This window comes from Fundulus heteroclitus, chromosome 8 (genome assembly GCF_011125445.2).
Source record: "Fundulus heteroclitus isolate FHET01 chromosome 8, MU-UCD_Fhet_4.1, whole genome shotgun sequence".
NCBI classification, from domain to species: domain Eukaryota; kingdom Metazoa; phylum Chordata; class Actinopteri; order Cyprinodontiformes; family Fundulidae; genus Fundulus; species Fundulus heteroclitus.
In genome coordinates this window covers 12,275,149-12,300,266 of record NC_046368.1, presented here as the reverse complement: position 1 = coordinate 12,300,266, position 25,118 = coordinate 12,275,149, and the positions used below count along the sequence as shown (strand labels likewise).

The 25,118-nt window shown below is 39.1% G+C and overlaps 1 protein-coding gene across 1 annotated transcript in view; it reads left to right on the top strand.

Moving 5' to 3' along the window:
* The window catches only part of LOC105919527 (ephrin type-A receptor 5), a gene marked incomplete in the record, with an annotated part of 77,750 nt that overhangs the window by 40,058 nt on the left and 12,574 nt on the right, over positions 1-25,118 (top strand). The window contains 9 exon segments of the mRNA XM_036140115.1: positions 241-396; positions 1,407-1,745; positions 14,706-14,830; positions 15,953-16,042; positions 17,373-17,442; positions 17,552-17,654; positions 21,645-21,712; positions 23,140-23,265; positions 23,842-24,027. Of these exon segments, the coding sequence (XP_035996008.1) occupies positions 241-396; positions 1,407-1,745; positions 14,706-14,830; positions 15,953-16,042; positions 17,373-17,442; positions 17,552-17,654; positions 21,645-21,712; positions 23,140-23,265; positions 23,842-24,027 (1,263 nt within the window).

The following is a 25,118-nucleotide window of genomic DNA, read 5'->3' as shown; positions in this document are numbered from 1 at the left end:
ACAAATCCTTGTTTCCTTTTCAGGCTCGTTACTCCTTATCTCTAATGGAAAGAAAACTTAAAATTCCAACTAAAAAACTTATTTTAACAATAAAAAAAGACTGTTTTGCATTAGTCCTCCTTTCTTAATCTTCTCTCTCTCTCCCTAGGCCTGCCTACTAATTCTGTTTGCAAGGCTCATCCTCATCTCAATTTTCCCTCCCTCAAATCCTCATGTCAGACTTTTTTTTTTCTCTTTCAGTGTGCAAAATGGGGTTTTACCGCTCACAGCTGGAGTCTTCAGCCTGCAGTAAATGTCCACCCCACAGTGTGGCCAGGCAGATGGGGGCCACGACTTGCAGCTGTGAAGATGGATACTATAAGATCGACTCGGACCATCCTAATATGGCCTGCACACGTAATTAAACACTTATTTTGTTTACACAAATTCACTTAATATGTGACATTATGCTAGGACTGGTTTTATTGACATAACGATGTTGAGGAAAAGTACTAGTTTTACAGGATTTAGAGAAATATTTCACACAGTGAATAAATGTGTAACTTGGTCTAATTCTTTTTTTTTTAAGCAGGAAACTGAGAAATACCTTTTGCTGTAATACTATTCAAACATGTTAACTGCACTTAGAGGAATCTTATCTTCTACAATTATCTGATTTTGTTTTTGTATATAGATAGACTTAACCATAGCCTTGAGGGGAAAAAGGTTTTTAATCAAATTTTCTAAATATTTAGATAGGGGCCTCTCTCAGATCAGTAGAAAGTGCATTCTGGGGAAAAAAGTATAGTATTACTAGATTAATGCATTTTTGACACAGCCGTAAGCCATAATACACAGTAACCACTTACGTAGTAAGGAGTAATTTTTAACTCTTCATTGTGTGGATTGTTACACTTTTTGCTGTTTTGTTCATTAGAGACAGCAAAGTGGTCGAGCTACCCAGCAATTCAGGTAGTTTAAAGGCATGAAGGGTGACGCTAATTTAGTTTCCACACTTCGAATGTGAGTGTATTTGCAACAGGAAATATTTGATAATAGCTGAATTTTTGTAAAGCCATTGAATAGCACCGTATCTGCTGCTAAACCAGCTGGCCAGCAGTGCACTGCAACAGGTTGAGTCATCTTCATATAACAGGAGAAAACATTCGCTTCAGCACACCCTGGTTAAAAAAAATGGCTGTATAAAATGTAGCCATGAGCCATCAGGCTCTGGGTGCAGCTGACAGTTTCACAAATGGTAGACCAACAGTAGATATTGGGAGTTTAAAGGTTTGTCCGTTTTAAAGGACTATTTTCCTTAATCCTCAGTTTTATGTTCATTGCAAAACCCGGCCTTTGCCTTTAGGACACTACTCTGCTGTATCTAGTTAATCAGATTGCTAACTTGCTATCTCCATGCCTTTTAGGCCCTCCCTCAGCTCCACGGAATGCAATCTCCAATGTCAACGAAACTAGCGTCTTTTTGGAGTGGTCCACTCCGATGGAGACGGGAGGCAGGAAAGATGTCCGCTACAACATCCTGTGCAGACGCGTCTTACCAGATGGGAGAGGTTTGGAGGAGTGCGGCCCCAACGTGCGGTTTCTGCCACGCAGACTCGGCCTATCTAACACCTCGGTGATGGTGGCTGACCTTCAGTCGCACACCAACTACAGCTTCCTGTTGGAGGCTGTCAACGGGGTGTCGGAGCTTGCCAAAGACCATGCAAAGCAGTATGTGACACTTAATGTGACAACCAATCAGGCAGGTACGTTGCACCTCGTTTCTCTTGTACTTACTGAGCATTCTTGGACTACATCCCACCTTTACATGTAGTTTATATTCCAATTTATTTGGTACAATTTTCTGATTCATGTACGTCCCAGTATGGTAAAATCATAAGCCATAATGGTGCTTTCTCCCATAGAATAGAAAATTATTACTTCATGCCAAGCCCTTTTTTTTCTATGTTCAAACTAATCTGCCAACGTAGATCAGCAAGTCTGTTTCCAGGAAGAAATAGCTGAGTGTGAAAACAAAGACTCCAGATGATCAAGTTATCACAGTATTTGTCCAACAGATCTGTCGCTGTATTAATTTTCGCCTTATTTACTGTCCATGTTAGCGACGTACTTTTTATTTTTTTTTCTCATTGCTTTTGGATATGTCATCAAAAAAGCTGCTTGGTCCCTTCATTTGGGGGGAAACATTCCATAAACAAGATTCACAGAAATATGTGGCATAATGAATGTTCCTGCTTTGCAAGCTGTCGTCTGTACGGGTTTTGTGTGAGGTAGCAGGTGTTATTCTGCTTGCATGCCAGCAATGATAAATCCTTGTGATAAAGCAGTTGGCTGAATACGTTACCTGTAGGTAGGGAAGTACTGAATCAGAATCTACTTTTTTTGGCTAAGATTGTGTGCACTAACAAGGAATTTGACGTCGGTTTCAAATGCCCACAACATATAGGCATTAAGTAACCGTATATACACTTTAGAGGAAATTAAATAAAGGATAAAAGAAAAAGTATGTGCATGTATGTGTATGTGTTTTTATGTAAAGGAAAGGGGGGAAAAAAGAAAGGTTTTGGTAGTTTAATGTCCTTATTTTGTTTCACAGCAGAGTAGGTGACGACTCAGGCTGTAAGATCTTCATTATGTTCATCAGAGAGACGGCCTGGGGGAAGGAACTGTCTCTGTGGCAGCTGGTTTTTGCAAATGCTGCTATGTAGCGGGTTAAGCTCCAGGTGGTTCTGTCCACACCCATGGACCAGCTGATTTGTCTCCTGTCTGCAGACTCGTTATCCTGGGTCAGACCACTGACGGCGGTGTCATATGTGAACTTCAGGATCCATTGAGGTGTAGTTTTTTGGGTTAAGAGAGAAGAGGAGTTAGGAAGGAGAACATGGAGGGTGCTCATTGTTCTTGGGCAGGAGAAGATGCTCCCCAGCCTCACTTTCTGTCGATCAGCAAGGAAACAGGTTATTAAAGGCATACAATGCAACATTTTTCAGTTAATTAATGTGTTCCATACCGATTTGGATGATTAAATGAGTCATTTCAGGTCGAACAAAGGTTTTCTCGGCCGCCCTGGGGGTCTGTGGGGGAAATACCGCACTTGCAATTGCAAGAGCTCACGGCCCGCACCCACAGAAGTCTCGCTTTACTGTGAGAACTCCATGTGTTTTTGCCCTGCCATTCACTATATGCACACGCGAAAGCAACAACAAAGAACCGCGTGTTAACGTCAAATAAACATGCAAGCATATCGAGTTTTATTATTATAAGGTAATAATAATAAAACTGGCGGCCGCGGCCGCCTCGCCAAGATAGCGCTGCAAGAAGCTTGATGTTCATACCTTCACTGTGTTAGTCATTGTTTGTACTGCCGTTTTTCCACTTTTCGTTGTGTTCGCCTGTCTGCTAAGCTCAAAACAACCGCGCCTGGCTTGACGGAGGAACCAGAACAGCTGAGCATCTTTATGACAGTGCACTTTTACTTTCGCCCTCTGGGGGGAGCCTCGCTGGAAAATCAACCCCGGTTGCATAGTATACCTTTAACTGACAGGTTGCTGGGTGAGCTTCTGGTGGAGGATGCATGTGTTGATGGTGCTGAAGGCCTTTGCTGAAGTCCCCAAAACGTATACTGGTGTACGTCCCTGGGCGTTGAGGTAGTCCAGGAGGAATTGAAGTCCCAACTTGGCTGCATCATCTGTCGACCTGTTTGTCCAGTAACAAATTGCATGGGGCACAGCAGAGGGCTTGGGATGTAATTCAGATACTGTCACTAAGTTTGTCTTTAGTGCAGCGGGGGGCTTAGAGAGGATAGGGGTTGTGGAGTTGTTGGTGGGGGGTGCAGGTAGTTATTTTGTGTGGGAGTGGGATATGGGTGAATGGGGTAGAGGTTTGAATGTTTTTCAAACCAGTAGAAGAAGCTGTTGAGGTCGCCAGAATTGACAAAGATTGCTGGATAGGTGTAGAAACGTTTTCAGAAAGAACTGAACGAAAGTCCGGTTGCCTCCGATTTGAGCCTGGGTCCTCCAAACTGCTACTGCGTTGTTGGCTGATAAGCTGTTCTTTAGCTTTTCACCATAGAGGGTAGGGGTGGAGGCCTCTGGGTCCAGTTGTTTCCCTCTTACAAATGCTGATCTATAAGCAGCCATCAGAGTACTAATGATGGGCTGTTTGGCAGATGGTCCTCTTTTGCACGTGAGCAATCAGTTTTGATTGTCACCGTTACACTTGTTGGGCCACTATGCAATGGCATTGCTTATTAGGCTGAGTTTACATGTAACTCCTCAGCCTGAAGAAGTCTCTTGGAGAAGAAACGAAACGTTTCAACAAAGAAGAACCTGTGCAGAGGAACAACTATTATTATTTTCTACCTGGATTATTGAAATGCATCAGGAAATTTTGACTGTACCTTTTTTTTTTTTTTTTTTTTTTTTTTTTTTTAATCGGTAAGTTTGCTTATTGGCTGCTCATACAGGGCCTGGAGCCATTGCTGTAAGCCTCCTCTTTGGTCCTACAGAGCTTTCTCAGATGTGGAGTAAACCGTGGATTATTGTTGTATTAATGGAAGATCTTGCTCCGCACACTTGCCCTCACAAAAACGGATGTATGTCACTGTTTCACCAAGTTTGTCCAGGTCAGTTTTTGAAGCTTCAAAAACACTCCGGGCTGTGCAGTCACAGACAGCCTGTAAAATCTGCTTTGACTGATTGGTTCACTTCCTGACAGTCTTAACCATGGGGTTAGAGGTTTTCAGTTTGTGCCTGTAAGTTGGAACGAGAAGATGCAGACAGTGATCAGAGTCCTAAAGCTGCCAATGTGTGGAGTGTGGTCCAGTGTTTTTGTTTCTGTGGTTGGACTTTGCATCCTGTTGTAATTTGGTAGTTCATGTGAAGTGTTTGTGGACATTCCTAACCAAATGTCTCGAAACTCTGTTGGTAAAGTAGCTAAACTCAATAGACCACACTGTTATTGGACAATGGACAAAAATGTTAAAATCAGATAAAAAAAAAAAGATATGTATAAACTTTCCTCACTGTCTGACTTTAAATCCAACTAATCTTTTCCTGCTATACGTCAGTTGTCATTACCAAAAGGATTTAGGTTTGCGGAATGACAGAAATAATTAGACAGGACATTCCTATGCCCCTTAAACAATCTGGGAAAGTTCAGAGAACCAGTTTCGTTTGTTTCCCTGTGTGACATCAAAATAAATCAGCCAAGACATCTGGACCTCCACAAGTCCGGTTCGTCCTTGGGTACGATTTCCAGATCCGAGAGGGTGCCTCATTCATCTGCTCAAACAATTGTATGCAAGTGTAAACATTTTGGGGATTTAGCCTAAATAACTTTTAGGAAGGAGATGGCGTTTGTGTTCTAGAGATAAATGGGTTTTGGTCTCAAATTTGAATCACCTCCAGCACAAAAGCAAAATACCTTATGTAGATGTTTTGAGCAAGCTGGTGAGACAGGGTCATTTTCCCAAATGAAACGAGTCCTGTACTGAGATGGGTTGATAAGTGGATTTTGCCAAAAGCAAAACAATAAAACAAAAAGTTTCACTGCAGTTTGCAAATGCAATCAGGAAACAAGACCTTGTTTTGAAGTACGGACGGTGAAGTAGATGCCTTTTTGAAGGTTCAGGTCTGAGTCCATCACTACATCCAGATTTCAGGCCTGATCAGTGATTACTAGCTGAAGCAACCAAGGCTGTGTGCTAACTACTGATCGCTCTTCCGTTGTTCCAAAAATGATTATTTTACCTTGGTTTTTGTAAATGTAAATTTGTGAATGAAAAAGAAGGACGCTTCCAATCATAGAATCACAATCCCACCTGTTAAGTAGGGCGATGGAAGTATCATGTTCTTCACAAAACAGATGGCATCATGAGGAGAAAACTAAAACCTTTAACCCAACCCTGTCTATATATTACTCTGGTATTTAGAAGAGTTCCAGTTTATGTGAACGTCTGATTTTAGCTCGGTATGTAACATGCCTGTAAGTTTTTTGAAGTTAAAAACAGAGATCGTATTGGCTTTAGTAACATATCTCATCTTTAATAGGAAGTATGCACTTATATAGTTTTATAATTTGTTCATACTCTTCTGATTTGTACATCATAATGAAATGGGATAATCAAAAGGCAAGGAAAATTAATTTGTTGAGCACATTTTGGCCAGAATATGATTAAAAATTTTTGGTCTGATGAAAACATAAAAGAAAATGGACGAAATATCATGTTGCATTAGCATAAGGCAAAGGAAAGACAACATTGGACTACAGGCTCAAATGAATCTTTCAGGTATTAGTTTAAATAAAAAAGTCAAATGGAACTGTAAACAGTTGGGGTTTTAACTTTGATTTAAACTAACTCGGTTTCAACTTTTAAGCAGTTTTGTGGGAGTTTCTTCTAGATCAGGCATGTCGACCTCCAGTCCTCCAGGGCCGGTCTCCTGCATGTTTACGATCTGTCCCTGTTCCAACACATCTGACTCAAATGAACAATTTACCTTCTCAGTCTGTCATCGAGGTCTGCAGAGACCTTCTAATTAGGCACTCATTAGGTTCAGCTGTGTTGAACCAGGATAACACATGAAACATGCAGGACAACGGCCCTTGAGGACTGACTTTGGAAACCACTGTTCTAGATTATTGGAGCATAAAAACTGAATGCTGCTTCTCCGCGGCTGGTGTGGATTCTGGTGAGCTGGAGTAGACTTGATCCAGAAGATCTGAATGGTCTGGAAGGTTGATGTAACCACTGCATATGGTGTTAAGTCATTCAGTGATTTATAGACTAACAGAAGGATTTTAAAGTCTATTCTCTGAGATACGGGGAGCCAGTGAAAGGACTTCAGAACTACTTTGGTAGTTTTAGCAAGGCTGCATGCAGGAACGTTCGGGATTAGTTTCAGCTGCCTCATTGACTTTTTAGACGACACTATTACAGTTATCCATTCGATTAAAGATGTACGGTTGGATGCGTTTCCTAGATCCTGATGGGTTATTAGTTCTTTAATCCTGGAAATTTGTAACTGCATTTAGGTACCTCTGGAGGTTCCGGTCTTAGTGCATCACTACAGACAGATTCCGGGCCTGATCAGTGGGTTCTAGTTGTAATAAATTAGGCTTTTCATTACTTTGGATTTGTTTTTATTCAACTGAAGAAAATTATGGCACATCCAAGTACTGACTTGATTTATGCATCTCATCATTGCTTGGATGACATTGCGGTTCTCCTCCAGTCCTCCATTTGGAGAAAAATCACAAGAAACAAAGTGGCATTTAGTGGCAAGATAGGGTTTTCTGTATTTTGTTGGAACAGGTGACATGCTGGGAGTTAAAGAAGAGTAGGTAGTGTCAGTAGAAGCCTCAGTAGGAGTAGTCGTGGTTGTAAAAGGGCAGATAGCAGATATGGTATGTGTTGAAGGCCTGCAGATACAGACGGAGGCAGATGGCTGTCTAACAGTCAGGACTGCTGACAGTTCTCTAAATGTCTTGTCACTACGGCTGTCAGCGGACTGAATGGATTACGGCAGGCTATAAAACTCAGATTCAGGTTATTGAAGTTGTAGCTGGATTAGCCAGTAACAGGACCAAATGGAGATTTGGGATTAAGTTAGATTACACGCTAGAGACGCAGACAGATAAATCATGCAGGTCCTTGGCAAATGTGAGGGTTAGGCTCGAGCTTACCACCTGATGGTGTTCTCAATTGTTTTTAGAAAAGAATGTCCCTCATGAGCTTATTACTCATGAGCTATTGAAATCAGATGAATTATGTTCATGATGGTTTAATCAAGATGAGCCTTATCTTTGCATCAGGAATGCCCCCCACACATTTCTGCAGTTTTTTTTTTTTTTACAAAGCAATATAGATTTTTCTGGATTTGACCTGTCCGTCAAGTGTAAATTGGCCAATCCTGGTTCGTGGCTAATGGACCAACCTCTTGATTTTAAATTTTTACATAGGATGACAACGTATTTAGACTCAGTTGTGTGCAAATTATTTTTTTTATTCAAAAATAAAAAGTGATAAACATTTTCCATAAAGGAAAACGGTGCTTCAGGTTTGTTAGTAGACATGGTTTTGTATCTGACAGAACATGAAAGGAAAGCAAGATTACCCCAGTGCACCTTTAATTCTATCCTTATATGTCATTGAGTATATTTAAGACTTATCAACCATGTGCATTACAATTTGGTTAATATATTATGATTAAGTTATTTAATTGCACAAGGTTTTGCACCAAAGGGAAATGACAGCAGCTGGGGGTGGGGGGGAAACAATGTTACAGAGATAGTATGATTTAAAGAAATGGTCTTCTGAACTGGACTTGCATGTTTTTGTTCGAAAGCAAAAAGCCAATAAAATCAGTAAAGTTGAACAGATTCAACACTTTGGGATCAATACCACGATACAATCTCATTAAACCAGTTTTAATCTAAACAAACTGTAAAATGTGAGGCTAGTGCTTGTACAGCCTCTAAAAAGTGCACCTGTCAGCTTTGTTTGTTAATGCTATAACCACATCCTGCCGTTTTATCTTCATATAACTAGGACTGAATTAGGAAATGACATTTTTTCTTTGTGTAGAATACATTACAGCACGATAGAAAGCTTGAGGCTGTGGTGGAGGTTCACCAAACATCAGCACAACAACTCCAGACATACAGTAAGAGCCACAGCGGAGTGGGTTGGATCAGTTTAGTCATGAGCTAGAGCTATTTTGGAAATAGCAGCGGAGCTAAATTTTGTTTCTAAACATGCAAAGCCAATAGAGACGTGCTTCATAAGACTTGCAGCAGTAGTTGTAAGGGAGCATATGCAGTACATGTTTTTCAGACTTATTTGTAAAAACAAATAAGAAACAGTTCTTAGTATTTACCTTCAACTTCACAACTCTGCCCTAATTTATGTGTGTGCATTACATACAATAAAATAAAAATGCAGAGCAGTTCGTGGCTGTAATGTGACAAAATAGGAAAAGGATCAAAGGATACGGATCATTTTGGAAGACTCCATTGCATCCTTGAAACTAAAAAAAAAAAAAAAAAAGTGTTGTAGCCTCATCAGTAGCGGAGCATTGATTGCTGTTGTCATTTTGATAACACTACAGTCGGTGCCAATAAAAATAACATTACACCAGAAGCAATGTTTGTAATGAGCGGATCCACTCCCTCTGATCCACCAGCCTTTTTACTCAAAAGTAATTACCTCGTGAGGACCTTGATCACTGCAGTCAGCGAATGCCGTCTAATTTTTGTTGTTAGTCTGTGTGCCCGTGCTTGTTGACCTTGTTTTGCCTATGGGGGTAAAAAGCAAACGAGACAAAACTCCTGGGGGGTGGGGGGGGGGGGGGACATGGGAGCGAGAAACAGTCCGACTGCCAGGAAGACATGGAGGACCTGCTGTTTGATGTGTGCAAAGTGTCACATGTGATAAGGAAACCATGACATGGGTGATTTCACAGTTTCTCTGAAGTCTTGCTGCATAATGAAGTGTTGTAACAAGGTGATCGAGGAATGTGGAAAGTTGAGAGCAAAGTTGGGGGGAGGGGAGGAGGGGGCAATTGGAAAAATTATATTTTGTGACCTTTGCTTCACCTTTTAATAGGTGAAGCAAAGGTCACAAAACAACCAGCTTTGACAATATATTAGCTGTCTCATTGTTGTTTTTGGAATCTGGTTCTGCAACAAATTGTTTTATGTTTTTTAACTACTGTAGATTCTTAAAGAATATCACCAAATTTAATGTGAATATGCCTGCAAAGTCCTTTTGCCCTTTTTCATGTGACCCATTTCTAAATGGAATGTTGAACATATTACTTAACAAAGTAAGTTACCTCCTTACAAAAAAAGTTTGATTTTAAAGCTTTTTTTATGGAGAAAAAGTAAAATTTTGCAAGTCTGTATATGCACAAGGAATAAAACCACATTTATACATATGGGTACTTGGTATGGGTACGTTACGAGTTACAATTTATTTGTTTTTGGTTATTTGTGTGGAAATGTGAATGTACACATTCACATCAAGCTATTGTTGATTATTCATCAAATAAATTATGATGCATTGTTTCCACTTGTTAACTATGCATTTTCGTTCTGTAGCTGTGTTCACCATTATCGTTGGCTTACATACAGAATATAAAGAGTGGATGCTGGAATCCAATGTATTTGATTAGGAGGCTGTGATGAGCCAAAAACACACGTGAGAGGGCAAATAGAAAGTAGCAGCAAACTCTTTTTAGCTTTGTTACTAAGAGCTTGTTTAAAAAGTAAACTGGGATGACAGCCTCACAGGGGATCCGTGTTGAAATTCTTGTGAGGCTTTGGGTTCAGATCGACATTCTGCAGCGGGAGGTAGACCAGGAGGAAGGAGAGGTCGCCCCGCACACCTTCTCCCAACTATCTGTTAGTGAATGTGTGGGGCACGTCACCCTGGTGATCATCGGGCAGAGGAAAGTGATGCTAGGAAACATCGATAAAATGATGTGCAGACATTTAAGATTTAAGATGGTTCATGGCATTTTTTTTTTTTTACTTAAAATGGTCCTCATGTATAGCTATAAATGAGCAGTGCATGCATTAATAACACTGCAGTTTTAAATGCTTATGATAAAGTTCATGCATGATTAAAGTTTGATGTCTGAGGGGAATCATTATGCAGCCTGGCTGCAAGTCACAACTTTACCATCTATGTCGGCAATTTCCTCCGTCTCCAAAATGAGCATGGATCAGAGTTGTTTCCTAACGCTAACCGTGCCAGTTTTTTTTTTTTTTTTATCTTTATTGATCCCAACCTTTGGGTGGAAAGTGACATATGCATGTTTCAGGCCCCCTTGTCAGTAGCCTCTCTTTTGATTCAGGCCTGTTGCAACAAGGATGCATCAAAAAACTTGCGAGACAGTGTCACTTAAGGACTGGAGTTGCCGATCCCTCCACTATATAGAAAATCACTAGGATTTTCAGTGGTGAGCATGTTTTGGCGGGATGTGGGAGAGGAACACATTTTAATTTCCCTCGTTTGTAATAAGGAAATGGGGAAATAAATTACCCCAGGCTGCTGGAACAAAATAAATTTGTTCTGAAGGTTAAACTGTATTGTAACATATTGCTTGTGAGATCATGGGAAAATGGAAATAAATCAGCCAAAAGACGAGGGGGCGACTTTTGGACCTCCACCTATTGTGTTTCTTTCCTGGGTAAAATCTCAACGTGTATGTTTATGTGTTCTATACTAAGATTTTCTTAACACGTTAGACATGCATCTGATTAACAGATGCAATGAATGCTGATCACGTGTCATCTTTTACAGTGCTTGTTTAAGATTACCACAAAAGAGCAGGCAAGGAAAAGGTTAAAGTTCTGATAAAGGCATCTCTTTCCCTCATCTCTGATTCATTGTGCCCCAATCTTTTTGACATTATCCAATAATCATTATAAAATAATGAACCAGATAGTCTAAGGTCTGTATTGATTTTTGTGATGGTGAAGATGGATAGGAGTCTGACAGGGTTATGTTCAGCACTCTAATAATGTGCTTATCAGGAGGAGGGCCTGTACTCATTTAACTAACGTCATTTCTCACCCATTTCTAAGCTTTCTCTTTAAGAAAAATAGCTATTGTCACCATTATGGTTAGAGCAAAGAGAGAATTAGTATAATGTCTGCCGTGATGACACAGTCCCAGCAGCTGAGGCATATCTGTGTTCCGCTTTAGTGGCCTGAAGGTTCTCATTAGCAGATGTAACAGGTAGCGGAAGTGTTTAAGCAAAGACGCTTCTTCATGCTGTCTTCTCTGTTGCTAAAATAAACGTGTTGCTTGGGCAATGCCAACACTTTTTCAACACGTCTCCTCGTGTTCTCACCAACTTTCGTCTTTCTTTCACCATTTTAGCTCCCGTTGACGCCTCTCCTTCACAAAAGTGTCCCATTCCTCTGTCACCATTTTCTCTTCTTCAGTTCGCATCAAAGCTCTTATATTAAAACTGCTGCTAAGAAGCAAGGACCTGAGATTTGGTGTGTGATCTTAGATTAGCTGTTTTGTAAATCATCGACCTGCCAATACTGATTTTAGCCACATCCAGTTTTTAAACTCTAAATACATTGAAAATTGAACTCTCTTAACAATAAGGTGTTTATAGCTAAATAAAAAGTTCTAAGTAATGACAACATACATATAGTATGGAAACAATAAAAAAAAATGTGAAAGGAAACCAATGAACAAAAAACGGATATGTGTGTAAAGATAATACAAAGCAAGTACACCCCTCTGCTGCAGTAGCAGACTGTTTAGAAGCAGCTGGTTTAAATAACCAGCTTGTCTCAAATGTCTAAACTTTAGGTAATCTAGCAAAGTTGACATATACATCTGTTTATAAACAATTTGAGAGGTCCATGTTTCGCTTTTTTTTTTGTTTATGGCGGAAAGCTAGTATTTCCAAAATGACAGTAGCCAAAAATATGATCTGTAGTTTGATCCGACTGTTACATCTGTAGCAATGGGTTCTGAATTTGGTACTTTTACAGGTACCGACGGAATCCCGTCAGTACTACCGACTTCAGAAGGCGGTACTTCTGTTCTGAAAAGAACACATGCATGGAAAGCGCACCAAATAGAAGGTGCGCCTTGGCCTTCCTTTCTCTAGTTGATGAATTGTTGCGAGAGGAAAGGCAGAGAGCTCAGCAAAAATGAGTGTGTCCCATCAATCGGCAGGGTCAACAATGGGACTTCTGCCACCTTGTTGCCGAACTGAGACTCGACTTTTGGGATACTTTCGGAAGTGAACTTTGGCAGAGAATAAACGGGAAAAAGACATGCTGTGGCAAACAGAAGCCTATACGCATCTGAAATTAGAACTTCAATCTAATTTAGGCGTCACGTAAGCGTAAATACACACATATTATGCTTCTAGTGTACATTTATTGACTGAATGCAAAGCTAACCTAAGCGTAGGACGCACATATGCTGCTTTGCCGCGCATGCGCGTCGCAACACGTCTGGTGTATTTCCTCCTTGATGGAGTAGAACAGTGGGCGATTTTTCCATGCCGAACATGAACTTGGTTCAGATATGAAAAGTACCCATCCCTGTGCATCTGTATCATTGGCATCATTCATTTGAGCAAAAATGATTACGTATTGGGTCTGATACGCAAATATTGGATCTCTTATATGTAATACATTTTATTCATCAAGGCGCAAATCCATGTTGTCTTAAGGAGTTACAATGAATTTCTCATTCAAGATCTTTGTCAATCATACCGATGCAATAGTCCTCCTCTGTATACATTTTCAAATTGATAAAACTCTGACATTTATCATTGCAATTTTTCTCCACTTTTATGTATTAAAAATAGCTTTTATCATTTCCGTTTTTTCCCCCCTAAGAATTCAGTTGTGAGGAATTTGCATATTTGTGTGCAGAATGTCACAGCAGGTTGATTTTTCAATCCTAAAATCTTTTATTCATTACTTAACTAGAAACCCTTATGTGGCCTCCTTTATTCAAGTCTTTTTTTTTTTTTAAATACAGCACTGAGAACTGCATCCATTTTTGGACGGATGGATTGCTAACCAAAATGCTGCTGGGAAAATAACCCTCCTCTGTCGGCACTGAATCCCTGCCTTTTATACTGTTTAAGCAGTGAAAGTGTGTGTGCGTGTGATTTGGTCTCTAGTTTCAGGCTTTTAAGATGTTGCAGATAACACTTATGTGCAACCATCCACGCAGGATTTAGTTACTGTGTTTGTAGCAATGATTTATTCCCCGTGGAGTTCTGCAGAGGCTATTGAAACCCAAACGTTGTTTAGCATTTGTGCAAAAGACGGACACTGGCACGTGCACGCGAACGCACGCACGCATGCATGTACGCGCACACGTTCACACTCGTACGCCATCAGGATGTTGCCTGAGGGAACATTTTGCCTGGTTAAAAGCTCTTTATGTGTCAGAGACTCTCCAACTGTCCCTCTGAGAGATGGCCTAACAGCTCAGGTTACAACAGAATGGCTCTAAGATTGATGGAAACCCACACAACTCGGCCGACCTGGCCTCAGAATAGAAATGGTACTCTTTCTCAAAAGCAGTAATTGAAAGTGAAATCAAAAGGGGAAAAAATAGATTTAATCTAAATTGATCATTTTTTGTTATTTTTGTCTAAGGGTTGTTTTTTTTGTTTTTTTGTTTTTTTTTGTTGTTGAAAGTTTGGCAGTGCGCGATCATTTTCAGGGGTTGCCAGATTTGCTTCAGGAGACGGTCTCACCTGGACGTGAGCAGGCGCTGAATTGAGTTTCTGGCCTCATCAAAATGCACCTGCTCAATTGCAAGATATAAAAGGATTACATAATTAGATGCAGGTGCACCCAGCTCGTAAACATCCTGAAGCTGGCTGATCTGCTTTCAGAACCAATATCTCTGTTTAAATTAGAACTCAGTGGACCGAGGTGCAAAACTTCTAATCATTCTGAATTCTGAGAGTTTTTTCAGGAAGAAAACTGAAGCAAAAGCTCAACTTTGCTAGTGATTTTGAAGGATATGGAGGGGTGTGGGTGTTTTCCCAATAATATGAAACTTGACAAACCTGGCCAAAGAATTATTTTTTTTTTCACATTGCCTTCCAACAATATATTATAGTACCTTGCTACTAATAAAATGAATTGATATTTACAAACTGTTGTACTGTAATGTAACATTATGTTATATGTTTATGCAGCACCCTCCCCAGTAAGTGTGGTAAGGAAAGGCCATACAGGAAAGAGCAGCATCGCCCTTTCTTGGGCAGAACCCGATCGCCCTAACGGCATCATCCTGGAGTACGAGATCAAGTATTTTGAAAAGGTAAGGCTTGCTATCCGTATTTCCCCCATGGCTTGTCTTAAAAGTTCCAAGCTCTGAAAGGCTCTGAGAATAAATGATTGTTGTATCATTTTTATAGCTGTTAAGGTTAATGTTAGTGCATATTGACTAAAAACCTCTTATTCCGCAAATGTAGGTTTTTCTCATATTTAGTTGGGTTTTTTTTCCTTGAAAAATAATTTTCTGTTTTATACTTTTCTCCTCTGATATAAAAACACATCAAAGCAAAAAGATTGGCTGCACACTAATATGAGCAAAATTAAAAGCTTTAGATTCTCTTTGTGCTTTTTATTATGCAGTTTGAGGTTTTTGACTGATTATGTGCACAATACATTCCTTGCTTAAAACCTGAACTTCTAAGCATTCCCAGTTTATTTATTTATTTATATATAGTCATATTCAATAAATTAGAATGTGGGATCCAGTGAGGCTCATTTGTCATTTAAAAGTACCTGAAAAATAACCTTTAAGCAAGTATTAAACATACTTTTTATTAAGTCCACATTTTGTATTTAAAATTACCTTCTTATGGGTTTTTGATGTAATATTCTAATATTAAATGTCATATTTTCATTATTATGTGCGCAAAAAAAAATTGTTCTTAACAGAAACAGAGGCTTTAAAACATCAGTTTGTGAGTAATTAATCTATACAATATATTTAGTTAATTTGGTTACTGAAACACATTTTTTTTAAGAATATTTTATATATATCCGTCCGTATCAATTTCTCTTGTGCCCTTCTTCTTTTCCCTGTGCCTGGCTGTAACATCTTATTTTAAGGAAGGTCAGACTAAAGGTTCACATGAGAACAGAGTGCAGCTTGTGGTCAGTGGTCGGCTAATGGTCTCGGGCCTAATGGAAGGAGCATTTAGTTGTGGTTTAAACCTGATGTGGCTTCGTTTGGAAAACTGATGCTCACACACAGGGATTTAAACACACTTACTTTACACCCGTACTTCACAGCTGGCTCACACACATACATGTGCCAAACATTTGATCGAAAACACAAATGCTTGTGCACAAATTTTATACACCCCTTCATATTGAGACAGTACAAGTTAATGAAGTAGGTTTATTTTCTGTTTGTCTACCCCTGCTACAGGATCAGGACTCCAGTTATACCATAATAAAATCGAAAGAAACAGAGATGGTGGTGGAAGGCTTGAAACCGTCTTCGGCCTACATCTTCCAGGTAAAAGTGCAAATGACGAAAAAGATGCAAACAATAAGGTCATCTATATTCATACCACTTGGACTTCTAAACGTTTTGTCATGTCACGACCACAAACTTGAACGTATGTTATGCGCATTGAGATAATCAAATTATTTGCCCATTCTCCTAAGCAAAATAGCTCAAGAGCAGACAGACAGAATATAGACTGTAACCATCTATTCGTAAGTCTTGGTTCTCTATTTGCTGTAGGTCTGGACTTTGACTGTGCCATTCTAGCACATGAGTGTGCTTTGATCTAATCTATTCCATTGTAACCCTTACGTTTTCTGTTTAGTCTTGCCACTGTAATGGGAACGTCTGCCTCTGTCTTAAGTCTTTGCACCTCTAACAACTTTTAATTCAGGCGTGCCTTGTATTTAGCCGCATGGATCAGCTTTTAATAGAATCCCGATTAACAAAAGGGACCCTAAATCATGATGCTGCCACCATCATGGTTTCCTGTGGGGGATCGTTTATTCTGGAGTGTTGGTGTTTCACAACACGTAGGCCACGATAGATTATTCTTGCCAATCTTTCGTGTTGGGAAGATTTTTTTTTTAAGAGTCCACAATGTATAGTTGAACTGATTTTGCTACTTTTTTTTTTTTATGTGAAACTGTGCAGCTCCTCCAGAGTTCTCATTAATGGCGTTGCAGCTTCTCTGTTGCTCAGCCTGTTAAGTTTGTGGTGACAGCAATGCTCATTGTTTGCTGTTTTATTAAATGATGATAGAACAGTGCTGTGGGAGATGTTCAGATTTTTGGATATTGTTTTATAATTAACATTGCCACTTTGAGTCGTCTCAAAGTGGCAAAGGTGTCTGGAACGCACCAGACACCTGTCCCGTCTGGTGCGTTCCTTGTTCCTTGTGATGCTGTTGGTTCTGTAATGTTCTTTAATCTTTGAAACCTTCATAAAAGAGCTGTATTTAAGATGAAATCTAGTTGGTTTTAGATTAAAAGGGTTTAATACATATGAGTGCCATATTTTTCATATTTTATTTGAAAAATTTAACACCATTTTCCTTCCACTTTATTATGCCATACTTTGCGCTTTTTTTAAATCATGTCTAACAAAATACATTGAAGTTTGTGGTTGTAATGTGACATGAGGTCTCAAAGTTTAAGGTGTATAAATAGTTTTGCAATGCACTGTGATTACACCAGAACGAACTTTTTAAGAGGTACTGATTGTAAAGAATTACCATTCGATTATAAGGACTTACAAAGGATTCAGTTCAAATTAAGTATGCCGAACGAATATGCAAATATTTGCAATAATGTAAATGATTCATAATGGTGCATTGCAGGTACGGGCCAGGACCTCAGCAGGTTACGGTGCATTTAGCCGACGTTTTGAATTCCAGACAAGCCCTTACTGTGAGTACACCAGAGATGGGAGCATGACAATGCGAGCAACAATAGATGGCAGGTGCAGCTTTGTGTGCTTACCGTGTGTGTCTAATCTCGCATCTTTTTCTTTTGGCAGTAACTGCCACCAGCGAGCGTGCTCAGGCTTCGATAATAGCGGTGGCCATCACGTTGGCTCTGGTTCTGCTGGCGGTGGTTGCTGGCTTCCTGCTCAGTGGACGGTGAGCCATGAATAAAGGAAGTTAAATAATGCATTTAAAGTTTGGAGGAAAAGTACTGACATCCATTAACATTGGATATACTCTCTAAATATAAACGTGTATTTTAATCCGCAGCTTTAAGTACACTTCCAATCCCTTTATTTAATTTTTCTTTTATCCCGTGTGCTGATAGCTGTTTGGAAAAAAATCTTACTCTAAGTGGTTCATGTCGTATAGTGTTTGTAGCATCTGCCTGGGGGCAACAGTTCAAAGATGTGTTAGCTGGCGTAAGAGGGGGTCTTTAATAATGTCTTTCTGCCCTCCTGAGGTAGTTTGATGTGCTGGATCCCACCAGATGGGGCTCGCGCCAGCCACTGATCTTTTCTGCAGACTCAATGACACTCTGCAAAGCCTTTTTTTTTTTTAAGACGGTGCAACCCCTTGACCTTAATATGTGCAGACACAAGCACCTTCATTGAGTGCTTCAGTATCAGTGGAGTTGAAGGTCATAGTAAGAGTTTAGCTGCTTGTAGCTGATAGTTACCAAAAACAACAAATTGTGTTGCCTTTAGAATGGGGGGGGGGGCAAAGAAAAAAAATAACTTTATTGATCACTACAAGCAGTATGTGAGTTTAGAGCTTATGAAGAATTATAAAACACCTCAATGACAAACTTCTGGGATTAGGGCTGGTTGAAGAAGTACTCCTTTCTTAAGGTCAGTTAAAAGCATTTAGAAGAGGGATTAATCAACATCGACTAAGCTTTGAATATGTAAGGTCTGTGAAAATATGATGAAACTGCCCTTTAAAGCTGCCATTATGAATGCATAATTAAAGTATGCTCAAAAATGAGTTGTGCCAAGCAGACAATTGTGTCCTCACTATGACGAGTCAGGATGAAGGCTCAATGCATCATTAACTAAGAAAAAAGACGTGTTTTATCTTTGGGCTTTATTCTGATGCCTTCGGGTTGGCGGAATCTTACGGCCCTGACAAGAAACAAATCGTTATTGTTAATCTTTTATCCCTTCTGCAATTAGACTTTTGAATGGCAGTCTTAAATAACCCTGCGGTGCTCCTTTATTTAATGATATTTACTCCTTTTCTTTTATTGCCATTTGTTTTACTGCAAATGTGCGTTTTGTACACCAAAATATGGCCGACTGGTTTTTAACTCTTGCTGGATCTCAATTCTTACATTTATAATTATTGTATTCTGTTTTAGTCTCTCCCCTCCTAGACTGTACATAGATGGCTGTTAAAAAAAATCAAAGGCTCTTAAACCCGACCTGACCTCAAAAAAGAAAAATATGAAGATTTTTTTGGCATTACTATCCTTTATTTGATAGTAAACTGATAGTAAACCACCACAGCACCCCGTTGTTTTTGTTTTCAAAGGAGATTGCAACAAGTTTAACTCCTTCCAGCCAGAAGGTGGCGTATTTGCCGGCTCTCGTTCCAACCTTCAGGTGTACCGTTTGCTAGCCGGTCCTTTGGTTAGCATTAGTAAACATTTAACTTCCCTGTCCAGAAGGAGAGCGGCAACCTCCGCGTGGCTTCTGAGCCTCTTTGCTTCCTTAATTTGGCATCAACTCTCAATAGCTTGATCAACGTTCACCTTCATTTTGCTTCTTTTTTGGTCCGCTTCAATCTGTGAACTGTAACGGCGAGAAGAAGCCATTTCTCAGCACTATCACAGCGCTGCTATGATCTGGCAACCCCTGAGCTCTGTCTCATGTGACTTCAACCTACTGTTCATACTGGTCTTGCCGACGTTGGCATCATAACCAGAAGTAAATATTTATATATTTTGGACCTGTCAAACTTATAAAACAGTTATTTATATACTATATATTTATTACTCAGTATAATTAATGTTGCTATTGTGCACCACTCTAGACGTTATGTGGATCTATTTTTTTTAATTAATCATTTTGATTAAAAATTGTAGCTTTGACCTTTTTAAATAAGCTCTTAATGGTCATTTAACAAGTATGTATCTCAGCCATAAAGTTATCACTGTCCACTTCCTATTGAGTCGGTCCCTCATTCTTCAGCAGTCAGCTCTGGCCAGTCAAGATTCACATTTTGTTTGCAATAGATCTGTTAGGCTTTGTTTTCTGTAGTGGGGGTCTCCAAAGATCTTATCAGAGCTTTGGAGATTGATTTATGGACACTATGGAGGCCGTCTTCAAGCAATGTTTTATAAGTTAGGTGTTAAAGTAATATTAATAGGAAATTCCTAGGGGCAGGTTTTCACACCAGATCAAATTTCATCCAGAATTGTGAATTTTATCAGCTAGAAAGCAAATTTGCAGCTTTGTGCATCAGTTGTATTTGAGGCATTAATTATTCCTATTATCAAACGCCTCATGAGAAAGTCACATTGGTGAGTTTTTTTTTTTTTTTTTTTTTTTTTTTTAAATCTGCAGAATAATTATGAATGAAGATCACCAAGTTTTGTTTGGGTAAAATAGATTTAGACCTTTCACATTTGTCCTGAATTTGGAGAAGAGCAACCATTTCCATAGCATAATATCATACTGAAAAGGAAATTGACTATATATAGTTAGTGGGGGGATCCTAATTTAAATCTTAACATAAACACATATTGCTCAGTGATCACTCCACCTACTGTAAAAAGTTTGTATGACTCCCTTTTCAAAATAAGACACTTTTCAGTCTCTTCTGTAACATTTCCCATGGATCCCTCTTCTTGTTCGAGATCCTGTATGACCCTTTTTCATTACTTTCTTTTTACCACATCTTAATGGAAAAGTGGACTGTACTATATGTATGTACTTGGAGGACTGCCTGAGCATTAAGGGTGCTCAAACCTCTTTACTCAACCAGTTAATAGAGCACTCTTCAGCAGGCACTGCACAGACAACCCTTCTTCGGTTTATCCAGCCGTCCTTTGCAAGCGTTTCTTGCCTCGCTGACCCACCCATTCGGACTGGATTCTAAAGTGTGCGTGCTTGTTTTTTATTGTGTTTATCTGTATTTAACCATCCAAAAAAAAAAAAAAAAAGAATTGTTAAACTCCTCCATCCAAAACAGTTGGTTGACATTTTTTTTATACATTTGAGGTTGTCATTCAATCAACTTTGCAAATACAAACGAGATACGTCTGTTTAATTTCCGTATTTATTTTTTTTGTTGACATGTGCAGTGTTTATGTTTGCTGGTAGGATCACATTAAAAACCCATCAGCCTATTTAATCTGGGTTATCTGTGATTATCTCTGATGCCATTTGTCCAAATATCAACATACGGGAGGTATCAAAGCACAAATGCACACAGATGTAAACATGCATGCAGCATACAGATCAATTCAGGCTATGGCAGTATGGGTTGCACGAATACGCCTTCTCGCATGAACATTATAGAGGAAGAGTAAGTGGGCACAGAAAAAAAAAAACCTGGACAACTTGATCCATCTTTTAACATTATATGACCTTTTTTTTTTTTGGAAGGTAATCAATCTTTGTCTAATGAGCAGAATAGTCAGTGTTGGTTTTGTTGAGAAAAGCCTTTTTGGACAGCGAAATAGGAAAACCGCACACCTACGCTGGCGTTGAAACGCTTTTTTGCTTCTGAGCATTTTCAGCAATATTTTTGAGCAGCTTGAAATGTGGGTTAGCTGTTTCAATGAAAATTAAAGGAACTCGTTGCTTTTCTCTGTTCATTGGGGTTTCCTTTTATGACTGTTATCTAATGCTAACCCTTCAATTTTGTATTTTATTCTTTTTATATAATTTTCCAGCTTGTATGAACAAAATGCTAATATTAATTTCCTCATATTATTCACACTATGAATGAAAATGTTTTTAAAAACCGAAACAGCTAAAAATGTCTGATTACAAATCGTTAAAAGGCAGCCCCTTCTTTTGAGATCCAGGGAAAGGAATACATTATTCATCAATTTGATTTTCAGGTTGTTGTTTTTTTTTTTTTTAAAAAAAAGCTTTACCTGAGTTATTGTTATAAATATGATTGTTTTCTTATCAGGCGATGTGGCTACAGCAAAGCAAAGCAGGATCCTGAAGAGGAAAAAATGCACTTTCACAATGGTCACAGTAAGTCCAAATCTGCCTAATATGCAGGATATGCCAATAATATCAGTGTGTGCACATCATGAGGTTCATGGTCAGCACTGGGTTCAGACTGCGGTCATGTCTCTGGTTATCTCCATAACAATGAAGGTCCACTACCATTGCACATGTCAGCGCTTTGTGCCAAGAGCTATTTTCTGATTGACATCCATGTTGGTAGAGGACACATAATGCTCTGAAGCATTATAGGTTGTGACAGCTTTGATATAGTTGTCCACATTTTAGCCATTGTAGCCTGCTAGCCTTCTGTCAGTTCCTGAGCCAGCTGTAATGGGTATAACAGTTCCAAGAGAAAGCATCAAGGAACCACCATGGGTTACAGTCAAACCAGTTCTCCACATGGAAAAGTGTGGTCGATATGCACTTGCAAAAATAACATTATTTTTGTTAATTTGCATAGGCTGGTTATTTACACAGAAGCTGATGATCGTTTTAGCGGGAACTGGACCCCAGTTATTTTTCTGAGTTAAAAGTAAGGAGAACGGATCATGTAAAGGATTTCTAGTGACTAACTTTAGAAATCCTGAGTCCTTTAAATGTAAACATATCTTGAAAACCATCCAGTATAGTCATGTTTTCCTTGACAAGTATCCATTGTAATCATGAATTATATAGAGAGCTTAGGCCCAGCCCTAAATACAAATTATAATTGTTCTAATAGGTACAATAAAGCGAAGATGGCAAAATCTCCTAATTTTCACTGGATGACCTACCTCAAATACCACAGCTGTAAGGGAAACATACAGTATGTAATCTTTCTCAAATATTATTTACTTAGTCATAAGAATCAAAGTCTCTATTATAGGAGGATAAAGTCAGTTAAATCAGTGGTGTATATGAGTTGACTTCCTCTGACTGTTGGGATATATTGTACCGCGACTGATTTTAAGTCCCTTTTTTTTAAAAAAACATCATTTAAACATGGTTTTTCTGTTCCATTGAACTAAAATTGTAGGCCTATTATTTGTCTTTGACTTCTTCTACTTACCGGTTTTACCTTTTTTTTTTCATTGGTCATTTGCTGTTTATGTTTGTTTCTCTTCTCCTAAATGTAGATCTGTACCGCACTTAGGTCAACGTAGGTGTGTAATGTGTCACATAGATTATTGTTTGATTGACTGATTGGAGAATCTAGTTTTGTAGTTTGCAAATCAAAGGAAAGGAAAAAAATAAGCAAAAATGGCAATCAAGCTTTAATCTAAGACACTAGGAAAGTCCCAAATAAATGTTCCATATCAGAATCTCTGTTGCAGGACAAAGGTAAACTAACTCAGCCTAACCCAACAGATGACCTGCAGAGGTCATAACAACCTTAGTTTGCTATATGCTGTGAAGAGAAGCAGACACTGCTCAAGTGCTAAATAGAAATTGTGCTGTGGTTTCTTCTGCAGTAAAGTTCCCTGGGGTCCGTACTTACATTGACCCCCTCACTTATGAGGATCCCAACCAGGCAGTACACGAATTTGCACAGGAGATTGACGTTTCATGCATCTCCATTGAAAGGATCATCGGTGCTGGTGAGTAAAATCTGCGTGCCTGTCTCATTCCGTTTATACCTTTGCAGATTCACGGGATCTCAAAGCATGACGCTGATCTGGCCAGATCAATAAACAGAATGCTTTATATTAAATCTCAGTCACTACATTCACCAAATCGCTTAAAGTTGTAAGCAAGAGAAAAGCAAGCCTTATTTCCCATGATGATAGACTGTAACTATTATGCGTTATGTTCCTCAGGCTCATAAACCTGCATGTTTCATTTGCAGACAAAGTCACCTTATATTGATGTGATTCTCTAACACAACAAAGGCAGTCCCTGTATTTGTCTTCAAAATCCACCAGTAAGCGTAATAATTGAATTGCAATTGTGGTTACTCTTAAAATAAAAAAAAGTAGAACAGAACTACTCATTGCCTTTCATATATTATTGTGGAACCACCTGATACCAAGTGGAGTTCCAAGTTTAAAGTGTAGGTCGAATTTTGCAGCTAGTTTTAACTATAAGCAAATATTTCCGTTGACGGTATTTTACATGTTTTAAATAAAGGCGACAATGTTTGAGGCCAAACGGTAAAGTCTCTTCTTTTCCCTCAGGGGAATTTGGCGAGGTGTGCAGCGGACCCCTGAGGCTGCCTGGCAAAAGAGAGATCCAAGTTGCCATCAAGACCTTGAAAGCGGGCTACACGGAGCAGCAGAGACGCGACTTCCTGTGGGAGGCCTCGATCATGGGCCAGTTTAACCATCCAAACATCATCCGCCTGGAGGGGGTTGTCACCAAGAGTAAGTCATCTGAATGATCTACAAAACCATATTTTAACCCAAGCCTGAACCTGTACAATTCAGAGTTACAGTGTCAAAAATGCAAACAAAAGAACAAATAGTGTTGAAGACTAGAAGTTTTCAATTACGTCTGGTTATACAACATTTACTCTTGCAGGTAGCTTTCCTCAGCCATCGGAGTGAAATGTTTTAATCGGTTTATGACATGTATTTTTCAAATTTGGATAATTGTGATAAGAATAGCCAACAGAGTTTACCTTAGTGTAATTTAGTCTCAGTATAAATACAACTATAAAAGTGTATAAGGGAAGATTTGTGAACTATGAAGGAGCTGCATAGAGCCAGAGCTCAATTGGAAGAGTTATTCGTCAATCACAGCCATGGAAGAGTGGCTAGAAGAAAGCCACTGTTGAAATAAGCTCATAAAAAAAAAAAAATCTGTTTTAAAGTTTGTTGCAAGCCAGAACAAGTATCGCAGAAGGCATTTTGGTTGGAAGAGACCACAACTTAACTTTTTGGCCTACATGCAACAGACTCATGTATGACAGAAAACTGATGCTGCTCATCACCTTGAACAAACCATCCCGTGTACGGCATAGTCTGGAAACTTGGGTAAAATTGAAAGAAAATACAGAGTATTCCTGAAAAAAAATTTTAACCTGCAAAAGACATGAGACTAGTGGTGGTTTACCTTCCACCAGGACACCAACACTAAACCACAGTGTAGCGGTTTAGGTCAAAACATATGCATATATTAGAAAGACCCATAATAAGTCTCATCAACGATCTGTTGCAAGACTGGAACACGGATGTTTACTGATGATTTTCATCCAAGCTAACAAAGCTTGAGCTGTTTTGCAGAGAAAAATCAGCACAAGTTTCAATCTCTAGATTGGTTAGGCTGGTTGCGAAATACTCCAAAGCTTTGCAACTATAACAGCGGAGAATCGTTGCTAATAGACAGTGTTGACTCGGTGGGGCTTAATACACGTGTACACCACACTTTTTTTTTATTTGAAAGAAAAAAAATCATTTTCGTACTTCCACTTAACGATTGCGTTCTGTTTTGTGTTGCTCTTTTCCTTAAAAGC